General features: G+C 43.5%; 3 protein-coding genes across 3 annotated transcripts; 2 read left to right on the top strand and 1 right to left on the bottom strand.

Moving 5' to 3' along the window:
• Positions 1-1,145: 1,145 nt before the first annotated feature.
• On the top strand, positions 1,146-2,011 carry LOC306640232 (large ribosomal subunit protein eL30-like). The gene has a single exon (XM_079104341.1). It carries the CDS (start codon positions 1,637-1,639, stop codon positions 1,982-1,984), a length of 348 nt encoding a protein of 115 aa, XP_078960467.1. The 5' UTR covers positions 1,146-1,636; the 3' UTR covers positions 1,985-2,011.
• A 4,121-nt stretch (positions 2,012-6,132) lies between these two features.
• On the bottom strand, positions 6,133-10,083 carry LOC306638847 (uncharacterized protein C11orf98). Its single transcript, XM_079102246.1, has 4 exons — positions 9,993-10,083; positions 9,714-9,838; positions 6,853-6,950; positions 6,133-6,770 (listed from the first exon to the last, which is right to left on the bottom strand). Exons 1-4 carry the CDS (start codon positions 10,029-10,031, stop codon positions 6,661-6,663), a joined length of 372 nt encoding a protein of 123 aa, XP_078958372.1. The 5' UTR covers positions 10,032-10,083; the 3' UTR covers positions 6,133-6,660.
• A 122-nt stretch (positions 10,084-10,205) lies between these two features.
• CSKMT (citrate synthase lysine methyltransferase) lies at positions 10,206-11,695 on the top strand. The gene is made up of 3 exons (XM_079102230.1): positions 10,206-10,566; positions 10,668-10,815; positions 11,023-11,695. Exons 2-3 carry the CDS (start codon positions 10,761-10,763, stop codon positions 11,676-11,678), a joined length of 711 nt encoding a protein of 236 aa, XP_078958356.1. The 5' UTR covers positions 10,206-10,566; positions 10,668-10,760; the 3' UTR covers positions 11,679-11,695.
• The last annotated feature ends 2,686 nt before the right edge of the window (positions 11,696-14,381 follow it).

The following is a 14,381-nucleotide window of genomic DNA, read 5'->3' as shown; positions in this document are numbered from 1 at the left end:
ATGCACGAAGCCCTGGATTCCAGCACCAATAAAACTAAACTTAAAAAGCACTTAAAGATAGAGAAGGGGCAAGCAGAAAAAAGAAGGAAAGAAGAAAAAATTCACAAGAGAAGAAAAACAGACCGAAATAAATTGGGCTAGACTAAAAGCGGTTCTTCCAGGCATAGGCAGGAACATTCTTCTATCAGTCTTCCTTACTTAAGCTTTGCTACACCCCACCCTACACCCGCAACTTCACAACATGGGGACCTTTGTCTGACTTATCCCATCAGGCAGACTGATCTTGTTAACTAAATACAGAGCTACACCTCAACAAGCGCCCCCAGTTTAGCCAGTCTTCCTAGATCAAGTTCCAGCTATTCACCTCACTAGCTGTGCACGTTACATGACCTCTTTACGCCTGTTTTCCTCTTCTGGAAATAAGGAGGCAGTAGTACAACTACTTCACAGGTGAAGGGTTATGGAAAATAATATTCCTGCAAGATAGCTCCAGAAGAAAAATAGAGAGGTAAGGCTAGGGAGAAGGGAAGGGAAACTACCGAAGGAAAAATGGGCCCTGGAGGAAAGGGGCAGATACTGAAAGCCGGGCCCTAAACTTCCCCCATGGCAAGTTAGTCCTAAATGGAGGAACAGCAAATACCAATGGGCTGAGTACTCATCACTTGGGGTCTGGACTCTTATCTCCCCAGAAAGCTATGAGTTTCAACCTGTTTTACAACCACCCACCTAAATTAAAGTTTTTGTTTGGTTTTTGCAGGGCTGGGGACTGAACCCAGGGCCTTGATGCTTGAGAGGCAAGCACTCTGCCAACTGAGGTATATTCACAGCCCTAAAGCTTTAACCTGTATGACTAGCGTCTGATGGTCAAAGCTGCATGTACACAGCTTCCAGTGATGACATCATCTTCATTGTATCCTATAAAACCAAAATCCCCTCTGTAACTGACGGCCATTTTCCCATGCAGAGAATGGGCCCCAACAGCACCCAAGTCAGGGAAGGAATAAAGGCTTCTCAGAACCCGTTAAGGTCTGTTTCTTGTCCTTTTGCCTTTACAACAGGGTTGTTAGGAAAATTGAAATGAGGTAAAACATTCACGGTATAGCAGCACTCTAGTGCCTACAATGGTAAAGCACTGTAACATATTAGCTACTTTTATTGTGTTTGTTGAATGAACAAAATAAGCTCTTTGACAATAAGAACTTAACCTTTTCTCTTTTTCTTGGCCATGCTGGGGCTCTAACCCAGGACCTAGAGCATGCTGGGTAAGTGCTCTATCACTGAACTGCATCCCTAGCTCCTATTTTGTCAAAAGCTATATTCTTGGGGCTGGGAGTGTAGCTCAGTGATAGAACACTTGCCTATCATAAATCAGACCCTGGATTTAATCCCCAACACTGCAAAAAATAGTGTCTTCATGGAATTAGTATGTTCTTAAAAAATACTTTAAACTGGGTTAGATGGCACGTGCATGTAATTCCAGCCATTGTGGAGGCTGAGGTAAGAGCATCCACATGTTTGAGGCCAGCTTCTTACATTTTAGGAGACCCTGTCTCAAAAAAAAAAAAAAAAAGCTAGCTCTCTGGCCATCCTGATGGCTGTTCTTGATTGGGGGCCATCCTGCATCTAAGGCAGGAAGATGGTGACCGAAAAGAAGATGAAAAAGTCTCTGGAGTTAATCAACTCTAAGCACCAGCTTGTTATGAAAAGTGGAAAGTATGTGCTGGGGTACAAACAGACTCTGAAGATGATCACACAGGACAAAGCGAAATTGGTCATCCTCACCAACAACTGTTCAGCTTTGAGGAAATCTGAAATAGAGTACCATGCCGTGTTGGCCAAAACTGGTGTCCATCACTACAAGGGCAATAATATCAAATTGAGCACAGCATGCAGAAAATACTACAGAGTGTGCACACTGTCTATCATTGATCCAGGTGATTCTGATATCATTAGAAGCATACCAGAACAGACTGGTGAAAAATAAAACACACAATATTTTTCTTTAATAAAACTTGGCTTTAATAAAGCTTGTTAAAATAAAAAAAAAGTCCTGCAGTCCTGCTTGCTGTGATGTAATCCCAGGGACTGAGGAGATTTAGGCAGGAGGATTGGCAAGTTTGAGGCCATCTTCAGCAATTTAGAGAGATCTTCAGCAACTTAGCAAGACCCTGTCTCAAAAAAATATATATTTTTTAATAATAAAAATAAAGGGCCTGGGTTGGGGTTGTGGCTCTGGTAGAGCACTTGCCTGGCATGCCTAAGGTACTAGGTTAGATCCTCAGCACCATATAAATAAATAAAATAAAGATGTTGTGTCCATCTACAACTAAAAGAATTTTTAAAAATAAAAAAATACCCCAAGATTTCATCTAACTCCAAATAGAATGGTTATTATCAAGAACACAAGCAAGGGGCTGGGGATATAGCTTAGTGGATATAGTGCTTGACTTGCAAGCATAAGGCCCTGGGTTCAATCCCCAGCACCGCAAAAACACACACACACACACACACACACACACAAGCAATAAGTGTTGGTGTGGATGTGAGGAAAAAGGCACACTCATACATTGCTTGTGGAGTGGCAAATTGGTACAGCCACTCTGGAAAGCAGTATGGAGAATCCTCAGAAAACTTGGAATGGACCCACCATTTGACCCAGCTATACCACTCCTCAGCCTCTACCCAAAGGACTTAAAATCAGTATACTACAGTGATACAGCCACATCAATGTTCATAGCAGTTCAATTCACAATAGCTACATTGTGGAACCAACCTAGATGCCCTTCAACTGACGAATGGATAAAGAAACTGTGGTACATATACACAATGGAATATTACTCATCCATAGATAATAAAATTATGGCATTTGCTGGTAAATAAATGAAGTTGGAAAATATCATGCTAAGTGAAACAGGCCAAGACCAAAAAACCAAAAACTGAATGTTTTCTCTGATAAGTGCATGACAATATATAACAAGGGAGGGTGGTGGGGGGAAGAGAAGAATGAAGGAACTTTGGATGGTATAGAGGAAAATGGGGTGGGACTGGGTGGGGGACAAAGATAGTAGAATGAAACAGTATTACCCTATGTATATGTATGATTACACGAATGGTGTGAATCTACATTGTGAACAATCATAAAAATGAAAAGTTGAACCCCATTTGTATACAATGAATCAAAATGCAGTCTGTAAAAATAAAAAAATATTTTAATAAAAAAATAAACAAATAAAAAATAAAATAAAGAGCCTGAGTGCTGGGGCTATAGCTCAGTGGCAGAGCGTTTGCCTAGCATGTGTGAGGTACTAGGTTTGATCCTTAGCACCACATAAACAAAATAAAGGCATTCTGTCCATATACAACTACAAGAAAAATAACAAAGTGTACATTTAAAAAAATAATGATGAGGCTGGGGATATAGCTCAGTTGGCAGAGAGCTTGCCTTGCAAGCACAAGGCCCTGGGTTCAATCCCCAGCATGGCAAAATAAAAATAATAATAATGATAATGATAATGATAATAAAGAGCCAGGTGTGGGGTGGCACATGCCTGTAACCCCAGAGATTTGGGAGGCTGAGACAGAAGGATCACAAGTTCAAGTCCAGTCTTAGCAACTTAGCAAGACCCTGTCTCAAAATAAAAAGGATTGGAAATGTGGCTCAGTGCTAGGTTACTGGTTTCAATTTCTGTACTGGGGAGGGGAGGAGAAATGTTTGCAAAAGGGTGTGAATGAGGTGTAGAGGTGGGTGGTGGTGATAGTTTCTCTGCTTGTGTATGTCTGAAATTTTTTATATTAAAATACAAATTAAAAACTTTAATACATTCCTTTTTATTTGGACTAAAATTAAAATTCCAGGCTGTGTCTGCCTCTGGAGACAGACTACATTCTCCCTTGAGTGTGTATTTTATTTATTTATGTAAAGATGGGTATTGAACCCAAACGTGCTTTACTACTACACTATATCCTCATCACTTTTTATTTTTTATTTTGAGAAAGGTTCTAAGTTGCTTAGGGCCTTGCTAAATTGCTGAAATTGGCCTATGAACTTTGTGATCCTCCTGCCTCAGCCTCCACAGTGGCAGAATTACATGTGTGCCCCACTATGCCAGGCAAGTGTGTATTCTCCAATTTTCCCCCAAAGGCCTAAGAAATTGTCTCTATTCTCCCTTGAATATATATCTACTTTCCTACATAAACCTCTATCTATGCCTTTGAAAAAAAGTTCAAATTCCAAAAAGGACCTAAGTTTTATGACACTTGCCTCCCTCTTCGACTCCACCTTTTTTCCATCTCCCCTTTAATCCCTTCACTCTGAGCTACACTAGACTTCTGACAGTTCTAAGAACACAGGAAGTTCTCTTTCTGTACTAAACACTTAAGTTAGAAGAAAAATATAAAAGGTGGAGGGGGAAAATATGAAATATGGATGTACTCTCCTTTCCTCTGGTTACTACATCTGAATACAATTCAGTTTTTCTTGGAAGATGGGTGCTGGGGATTGAACCCAGAGGCACTTCAGCACTGAGCTACATCTCCAATCCTTTTTATTTGAGACAGGATCTTGCCTGGGATTACAGGCATGTGCCACGTGCCTGCCAGTTGTTTCAAACAACTATTTTTCCTTTCTGTGTTCAAAACTGAAGGGCAAATGATGTAGCTTAGTGTAGCACTTGCCTAGCCTTTGTGAGGCCCTGAATATCATCCCCAGCACCACAAAGCAAAACTGGACAGAGGAAAATACTAAGTGAGCCTGAAACAGACTGCAATAGAAAGCAAGAGCTCAAACACAGTAATCGTGTAAAAAGTCACAGGGACCACACTGAACAAGCTAGTGCTGGCCAACTTTGACACAATGGGCATGAAAAAATGATAATGCAATGTTAACACACAGAAAAAAGTCTAAATCCATAGTAATTCTAAAAGGCAGGGTAGGGGCTCTTCTTCACACTGTCATGGGAATAATATGAATGAATGAATGACAAAATTAGAAAATCACCATTTTTCAGCACAGTAATAACTATTCCAGGTAAAGATTATCATAGATATTACCACCACTGAGTGATGTCATTGTTGAATATTCACTCATTAATTCCTATGGATTAATAAGTAATCCATGGATTAATTACAAAAAGAAAGTGTATTTTCCCATGTCGCTTAGAGTTACCATTAATGAGACAAACTATCATTACAACAGGGATGATATAATGCAAGGGGACGTATATCATTTATGTACTTTTTGTCCAAAATGCTTACTTATCCTACATGGAAGGAAATATTTAGAAAAACTCAGACAAAGCCAGATTGTAGAATATTCTCAAACAAAATTAGGTTATACTGTTCAAAATTGTCATCTAAGACAAGTTAAGGGAGAACTGTTCTGGATTAAAGACTAAAGAGACATGCCAAATGCAATATGTGATCCTTGATTGGCTCCTGGCTTGAAGGGGGAAAAAAACGACAAAGAATGTTATTGGAAGAACAGGAACTTTTTTAAATATGAAAAACTAGCTATTTTATCAATATTGAAAATCACAGGTGTGATAATATTATTTAGCTATTCAGAAGAATACTCTTAGGAATAGTCTGTACTAGACTTTCAAATGATTTGATTCAGCTAGGACAACACACACACATATATTTGTACAGAGATGAGTGTAGGAAAATGCTAGTCAATCTAATAAAGGGTATACAGGTTCACTGTACTTATCTGTGAACTTTACTATAAAGCTGAAACCCTCATCCAGACAATACTGATTAAAGAGGGCAGGTAAGAATATGCCTTTCTTCAGTTGAATGCAATTCTGCACAGACTATTCCCTTTAAATACCTCAACCACAGCTTCCCACAGTTTTAAATGGTACAAGGAAAATAAGGACCAGGTATGACCATGCAGGCCTGTGATCCCAGCTACTCAGGAGGATGAGGCAGGAGGATCACATACTGGAGGCCAATCTGGGCAGTTTAGAATGTGCCTCAAAATAAAAAAATAAAAAGGCGTGGGAACATAGCTCAGTGGTAGACTACTTTCCTGGCATGTGAAACTCTGGGTTTGCTCCTTAGCAATAGCTAAAGAAATTAAAAGAAGAAGGAAAAAAAAAAAAAAAAAAAAATATATATATATATATATATATAGGTATTTACTTTATTAAAAACATAATCCAGCAAAAGAAGCAAGATGAACATGAAGTAAAGTGACTTGCCCATCCTGGTCACACAGGGGTCAAGGCAGGATTAGGATCCTTACCGCGTGTCATTCCTACAATAACCTCTATTATTGTCAGAAATGGAAAGTTGGAGAGAAACAGAGACCAGGTCACCAGAGACTAGCTTCTCATTATTTTTGCTCAAACGAGTCTGTGTTTCTAGACTGTCTCCACCCACACCCATAGACCTTTTCATGGCCCATCTGCCATTCCCATACTTTATCACACACGTCAGTCAAAGCTCTAGGGATTTATTATAAACGGAAGTTGGGCCCTCTAGAATCCTTCTTTTCTACCCTCTTCCCTCTCAACATATCCCTCCAGGGGAAGTCAGTAAGCCATCGTGCAAGAGGAACTGGGATGAGTGAAAGCAGGTAATGCTTTCTTCAAAATCCTCTGAAACAACCACCAAATCCTGCTGGCTCCAGTTGAAAATCTGGCGGAAGAGGTAAGAACTTTAGCTCACATCCTCAAGATTCTCCATGTCTACATCCTGGGGGGGGTTTATCTTCTTTTGTTGTTTGGGCTGTGGTTCACTAGTCCTGGCTGGTTTTGAAGGGACTTCCACTGAGCAAAGAGAAAGAAAAAGAATTAAGGAACCCAAATAAATCCATGTTCCCCTCACCCTCCCTCTGTGCCCTAGTGTCACCTTCCATTGCTGCCTTCTCTTTCTGAGCAAGCCGAATCTGCTGCAGGAGTTTTCTGCGTTTCTTCCCTGACAGAGTAATATTGGCACGTGCACTGGATCTGAAGGTACGAGCAAAGATATCCAGGTTAACCTGAACCAACCTAGCTCATAAAAGCACTTCTGGCTATGGAAAGCGTCTTATAATTCAAATGCATAACTGTGTAAGTCTAAGGTTGCTAAGTCTTTCCAATTTTAGACTTTAACATATTTTACTTGATCTATATCCCAACACATACTTCAGGACCAAGTATTAAAGAACTTAGCTAAGGGGCTGGGGTTGTGGCTCATTGGCAGAGTGCTTGCCTAGCACCACATATAAAGATCCATCAGCAACTAAAAATATATAATTTTTTTTTTAAAAGATGTGTTGGCAAACTAAAAAGCTTTCTCTCAGCAAAGGAAACTATCAGCAATGTGAAGAGAGAGCCTACAGAGTGGGAGAAAATCTTTGCCACTCATACTTCAGATAGAGCACTGATTTCCAGAATATATAAAGAACTCAAAAAACTCTACACCTAGAATACAAATAATCCAATCAACAAATGCGCTAAGGAAATGAACAGACACTTCACAGGAGAAGATCTACAAGCAATCAATAGATATGAAAAAATATTCAACATCTCTAGTAATAAGAGAAATGCAAATCAACACTACACTTAAGATTCCATCTCACCCCAATTAAAATGGCAATTATCAAGAACACAAGCAACAATAGGTGTTGGCGAGGATGTGGGGAAAAAGGTACACTCATACATTGCTGGTGGGGTTGCAAATTAGTGCAGCCACTCTGGAAAGCAGTATGGAGATTCCTCAGAAAGCCTGGAATGGAACCACCATTTGACCCAGCTATCCCACTCCTTGGCCTATACCCAAAGGACTTAAAGTCAGCATACTACAGAGATACAGCCACATCAATGTTCATAGCTGCTCAATTCACAATAGCCAGATTGTGGAACCAACCTAGATGCCCTTCAATTGATGAATGGATAAAGAAACTGTGATATATATATATATATATATATATATATATACACACACAATGGAATATTACTCAGCCATAAAGAATAATAAAATTATGGATTATGGGGCTGGGGAGACAGCTCAGCTGGTAAAGTGCTTGCCTCCAAAGCACAAGGCCCTGAGTTCGATCCCCAGTACCGCAAAAAAAAGAAAAAAAAAAATTATGGCATTTGCAGGCAAATGGATGAAACTGGAGAATATCATGCTAAGTGAGATAAGCCAATCTCAAAAAACCAAAGGATGAATGATCTCGCTGATAAGCGGATGATGACACATAATGGGGGGTAGGAGGGGGGCAAGAATGGAGGAAGGAAGGACTGTATAGAGGGAAAAGAGGAGTGGGAGGGGTTGGGGGGAAGGGAAAAAAATAACAGAATGCATCAAACAACATTACCCTATGTAAATTTATGATTACACAAATGGTATGCCTTTACTCCATGTACAGAGAAACATGTATCCCATTTGTTTACAATTAAAAAAAAAAAAAAAGTGTTGTGGAGTTTTATGCTTAAAAAAAAAAAAAAAAAAAGAAAGTACTTAAATTAAATGTTAAAACTTAGTATGTAGTAGGTACTCTAAATTTTTTTTTGCGGGGGGTACCAGGTACTGAAATCAGGAGTACTCAACCACTCAGCCACATTCCCAGTCCTTTTTTGTATTTTATATAGAGACAGGGTCTCACGGAGTTGAACTCAACGTTGCTTAGGCTGGCATTGAACTTGCAATCCCTCTGCTTCACCCTCCCCAGTCACTGGGATTACAGGCATGCACCACCTGGTTTCTAAATTTTTTTTTTTTTTTTTTTTGCGGTGCTGGGGATAGAACCCAGGGCCTTGTGCTTGCAAGGCAAGTACTCTACCAACTGAGCTATCTCCCCAGCCCCTCTAAATATTTTTAAGAAGAAAATGAAATGATGTATAATAAAGTAATTAATGGGGCAGGTGTGCTGGCAAAGGCTTGTAATCCAGGTAGCTCAAGAGGCTGAGTCAGGAGGATTGATTGCAGGATCCAAGCTGCAGGATGCAGCTTCAGCAACTTGGCAAGGCTATCAGCAACCTAGTAAAAACCTGTCTCAAAATTTAAAAAAATAAAAAAGGGTTGGGGATGTAGCTCAGTGTTTTGAGTGCCCTGGGGCTCAATCCCTGGTACCAAAAAAGAAAAGAAGAAAGTAATTAATGGGCTGGTCACTATGCATATGCCTGTGATCCCACTGAATGTGGAAGCCAAGCAGAATTGCAACTTGGAAGCCATCCTCAGCAACCTAGCCAGACTCTTCCTCAAAACGAAATATTTAAAAAGGGATGAGATATAGCTCAGAGGTCAAGTCCCCCTGGGTTCATTCCCCAGTACTGAAAACAAACAATAAAAAAGAGATTAGTGGGATGGGTACTCGTCTCCAAAACTCAGCGACCTTGAAACATCCCCAGCCCTTTTTATTTTTTATTTAGAGACAGGGTCTCGCTAAGTTACTTAGGGCTCCACTAAGTTGCTGAGGCTGGCCTGGAACTTGGAGCCTTCCTGCCTCAGGCTCGGGAGTCTCTGGTATTCACAGGCAAGTGTACTTATCAATATCTAAATTATATACATGGTTATTCTAGCGGGGTGGGAGAGTAAACAGCCTTCCTGAGATTCTCATTAGGGTCGAAGACCCCCCCAGATGGGCAGAAGTTCAGGAACACAGAGCCGACAAACATTCCCTTCATAAAGAGAATGTACGAGGACGGCGGGGCGTCGGGGGCTCGGGAGCTTGGGAAGGAGGACGCGGCGAGGGTGGGCCAACGCGAGGAGGGTTTCCTACTCACGCGCGCTTCTTGAGGTGATGCCGCGTGATCAACCCTTCGTCTATCACAGCCCCGACCACCTGATGCTTCAGTCGCTTCCCCCGGTTCAACACCCGCCGGCGCTTGAACAGCTTCTTCTTCAGCTCCTGCGGGGGATGCAGATGCGAATCAGGCCGAGGCCGCGACGGCCACCCAGAACCGCCCCCCACGGCGACCCCAGTCCCCCATCAGTCCCATCTCGGGCGAGAGAAGAGGGCTCCGGAAAACCTGGAGACACAAAGTCGCAGCCCCACAAATCACCGTTCGGGGCCGGTTGATCTTCCCCCCTGGACCCCCCATGCGTGCCTCCCCTCGCTCCGCCGCGGTTCTCACTTCCGCTTCACGCCAGACCCGCAGGGCTCCGCCCCCGTCCCCGCGAGCCAATCCGAGCTCGGGGGCGCTCGGGCCTATATAAGGGACCTCGGCCGCGCTCAGGCCTTTTCGAGAGCTGATCCTCAGTAAGTGTGGCGTTCTTGCCGGCGTCCGGGAGGCTGGGCCGAGGCGGTTCTGGGCGGGCTTGAGGACCCTCCTTTTCTTGGCGGGAACCGGGCGTGCGGTCCTGCTTCCTGTTATGTACGGAGGCAGAAGGAAGGGTTCTACCCCTCGGCGTCATGTCTTCGGTGCCGGCGGTTTCCCGTCCGCCGGTTCTATCCTCAAGCGCCGGGACACAGTTCTTTTCCGAGCAGCACAGAACTGAGGTCCAGTGGTCTCCACAGGGTGCTCACGCCGTCTTCTTTGGTTTCAGATCTGCGATTGCCACCGCAGGAGCGAGAGCTGCCGTGTGCCCTGTCTTCCCTTCACCGTTGCAACCAATAAAGGCTGTTGTTACTGTTAGGTCTGTGTGTGAGGCATTTTGTTTTGGTTTGGTTTTTTTCCCCCCGAGGCTGCGGAGTTCGGAGAGATCGTACGCATTTGTCTGTGCCTCCGAATTTGCAGATCTCCCCTTGGAGAGCTCAGGCCCTTGTTGCAGTGCAGAGTACACTTAACATAAGGTTCTTAGGCTGACCTTGACCTTGCTGGGACCTCCGGATGGCTGCTCTGCGCGGAACACTCCTACTAACCCGGCCCAAAAGCGCCTTGGCAGGTAAGAAAGATGAGTTCCTGGTGACCTGGGGGGTCTAGTACCTGAAATGTGGACTTTTAAAACTCCCATTTAGCTCAGTTGTAGAACACTTGTACAAGGCCCTTCTCTCAGTCCCCATTGCCAAAAAACATATATAGGACCCGCTTTTTATACAGCAATGAACCCTAGCACTGGTGACACATTACCTTCCTCCATCCGTGTTCATAGGTTCCCTGGCCGGTAGTTGCCTGGCAGACCGCTGCCTCTGGGATCGGCTCCACGCTCAGCCTCGTGTGGGCAATGGCCCCACCTTTGACTGGTTCTTTGGATACGAGGAAGTTCAGGAACTCCTACTTCCACTACTGCAAGAGGCACCAGCTGCATCTCCACCTCGGGTGTTGGATGTGGGCTGTGGAACCTCAAACCTGTGCACAGGCCTCTATACCCAGTCCCCATACCCCGTTGATGTTCTAGGAGTGGACTTTTCCCCTGTGGCTGTGGCCCACATGAACAGCCTTCTGCAGGGTGGCCAAGGTCAAGCACCCCTATACCCTCGGCACCCTGACTCCCACCTCCGCTTCATGCAGGCTGATGCCCAGAATCTGCGTCCTGTGGCTGCCTCAGGCTCCTTCCAGCTACTGCTGGACAAGGGCACCTGGGATGCTGTTGCACGAGGTGGTTTGCCTGGGGCTTACCAGCTGCTCTCAGAATGCTTGAGGGTCCTCAGCCCCAAAGGCACCCTGATTCAGTTCTCAGATGAGGACCCTGATGTGCGACTTCCCTGCCTGGAGCAAAGATCTCCTGGTAGGACTGTGGCTGTGCAGGAGTTAGGCCCTTTTAGGGGCATCACCTACTTTGCTTACTTGGTTAAAGGCTATTATTAAAGATATTTTAGTCTTGACCATATTTTCTGTTGGAAAGAGCTTTGTCTTGGGAAAGTGCATGGCTGGGAGTGATGGCACATGGCCTGTAATCCCAGGCACTGGAAGTGGGTCATCCTTCCAACTAACAGCTGCTCAAAGTGGCAGATGGGAACTCAGTCCAAGTCCCAGCATTGGCTTGTGTGACTGGGTCACCTACACCTTATTTTTCCCATCTAAAGAGGGGAAGACTAAGGATGAGTAGAAGGGCTTTAAAAACAAGCCTAGGTAAAATGTTGAAGAGACAGAATTTTCCCACAAAGCTACTGGGAAGCTGGAGATGGGAATGTTCTACAAAGTGGCTTCTAGAGACAGGAGACTTGTACTGGGTACCAAGAGCAGGGAGTGGGAGCTTCCAGATATACAATGTCCTCAGGAATCCAGGAGGCATCTTGCTCTTCCTGTTCCCAGCTGAGTCCAGGGTTAAATGTTCTTAAGGGAGATCTGAGGTCCTGTGGGTTCCAAACCCAAGCTGGGGGAAGGGGAGTAAAGAGCCAATTAACAGTAAACAACATTCCTGATGTATTCTTGAATCTTTAAAATTATGAGGCTAATTCATGCAATATTTTTTAATCACAAAAAAAGTAACACGGATGGAATGTAGGTAAATGGTAGAAACTCCATTTGCTTAGTACTCATTAAGCCCTGGGTTCAACCCCCAACACCAAAAATCAAAATAAGGGTGGCAATTTTTTTTTTTTTTTTTTTAATTTAAAGCCTAGCTTCAGGCTGGGAATATAGCTCAGTTGGTAGAGTGCTTGTCTCACATGCATGAGGCCCTGGGTTCAATCCCCAGCACCAAAAAAAAAAAAAAGCCTAGCTTCATAGCCTTGATTTATAAAGAAAGTGTCTTCCCTAATTGGGTTATTCCGAAAATCAGGTAAAAGTGGATAGCAGGGGCAGCCATGGTGGCTTGTGCCTGTAGGATCGCAAGTTCAAGGCCAACCTCAGCGATGAGACCCTAAGTGAAAAATAAAAGGACTGGAGGGATATAGCTCAGTGGTAAAGTGCCTCAGCTCAGTGGATCCCATCCCAAGTATCCCCTCCTCTCCAAAGTTAAAATGCAGATTAAAGAGTGTCACCCATTCTGACATCAAACTGCTTTCTAATGTTCAGTTTTGCCAACTGCCTTGACTTTTCTCCCATATTTTTCTCTACCACATTCATTTATTACTTTGTAAGGAAGGGGATGCTGAGGATCAAACATGCTAAGTTAAGTATGCACTTCACCACTGGCTACACCTGCAACCCCCTTCTATGTTTTGAGTACTTACTCTGCTTGGCCCTGCTACATGCATGGGACACAGTGAATCCATCCTGATCCAGTCTAGAACATCCAGATCACAGTATCCCACAGGAAACGGTTACCTCCCTCACCGGATTCTACACTTCAGCCCTGGAAGAAGGCCTCAGCCTCCCCTTCCTCACCATCAGTGAGCAGCTGAAGTTCCTGTGATCCCTGGAGATCCCACTATCTTTATTTGCTTCCGTGGCTTCCACCACCACAATAGAGAGCAGGTGGAACTTAAAGACAATAGGAATGTTGTGAACAAGTGGAGTATGAGCCAGCAGCATGACACAAGTTGAGGACATAGTTACATGATGATCCTGATAACCTTCAACCCTGTTGATCTCCTCTCTGTCCTTCCAGAGAGTATTGATTTCTGGGTGCCAGGAGGAGCCTGGGCTATCACTGGACCAAGACCCATTTTCCTTCTGGCTCCCTGGCACAAGGGCCATAGTGGTGATTCTAAGGGTGCACAATTGTTTAACTCCAAATAACATGTACTCTGACCCAATGAACAGCACAGACTGCTCCTTTCATCTTCTTTGGACTTGGCCCCTTAATCACACTGGCCCTTTGATCACTCCAGGAAATTATGGGCATTTCTGGGGAGGGAAGATGCTCAAGAGGTGGAATAAGAGCTTTATTTCTATTTACTTTCTGAGACACTGATGGCAGACAGGGTTGGAGACAACAAGGGCACTTGACTTAAAGCCTTGTGAATAAAGAGTGGTGCTAATGATCTTGGAATTTCCTGGCTTACTGATTTTTCCCAAACCGACTTGTTTGTATGTATTGAAGCTAATGAATATATAATGTTCATTATTTGACAGGATCGATCTCTCTCTCTCTCTCTCTCTCTCTCTCTCTGTACTGAGGATTTGAACCCAGGGCACTTTACCACTGAACTACATCAGTAGCTTCCTTTTTTATAGACACAGTCTCACTAAGTTGCTTAGGGCCTCCCTAAGTTGCTGAGGCTGACCTTGAACTTGTGATCCTCCTGCCTCAGCCTCTCTAGTCGCAGGGATTACAGACAAGTGACACCACGTCACTCTTCAGTGTGCTTTACATATAAACTCAGTTATCTAAAACTATGAGATTCTTGCTCCTAGGCGTTACATTTTCCAATACCGATAGATACCTGGGGCAAGGAACTTAAATGATTTGCTTAGTCACACAGCTAAGGGATATTTTCATCCCCAAACTAGAATTTGGTATGTTACACGAATTTCACAGCTTTCGTGGTTAAAAACTAAACAAACGTCAACGCCAAGTAACAAACCATTTGTGAGATATAGAAGAAATGCATAATTATACCTGTTCTCCACCTAGTACTCAGTTATTTCAGAGTTAAAAGGATTGGGAGGAGCCCATCGATT

Source organism: Sciurus vulgaris (genome assembly GCF_902686455.1).
Source record: "Sciurus vulgaris genome assembly, chromosome: 11".
NCBI lineage: Eukaryota > Metazoa > Chordata > Mammalia > Rodentia > Sciuridae > Sciurus > Sciurus vulgaris.
This window is presented reverse-complemented; position numbering and strand designations above follow the sequence as displayed.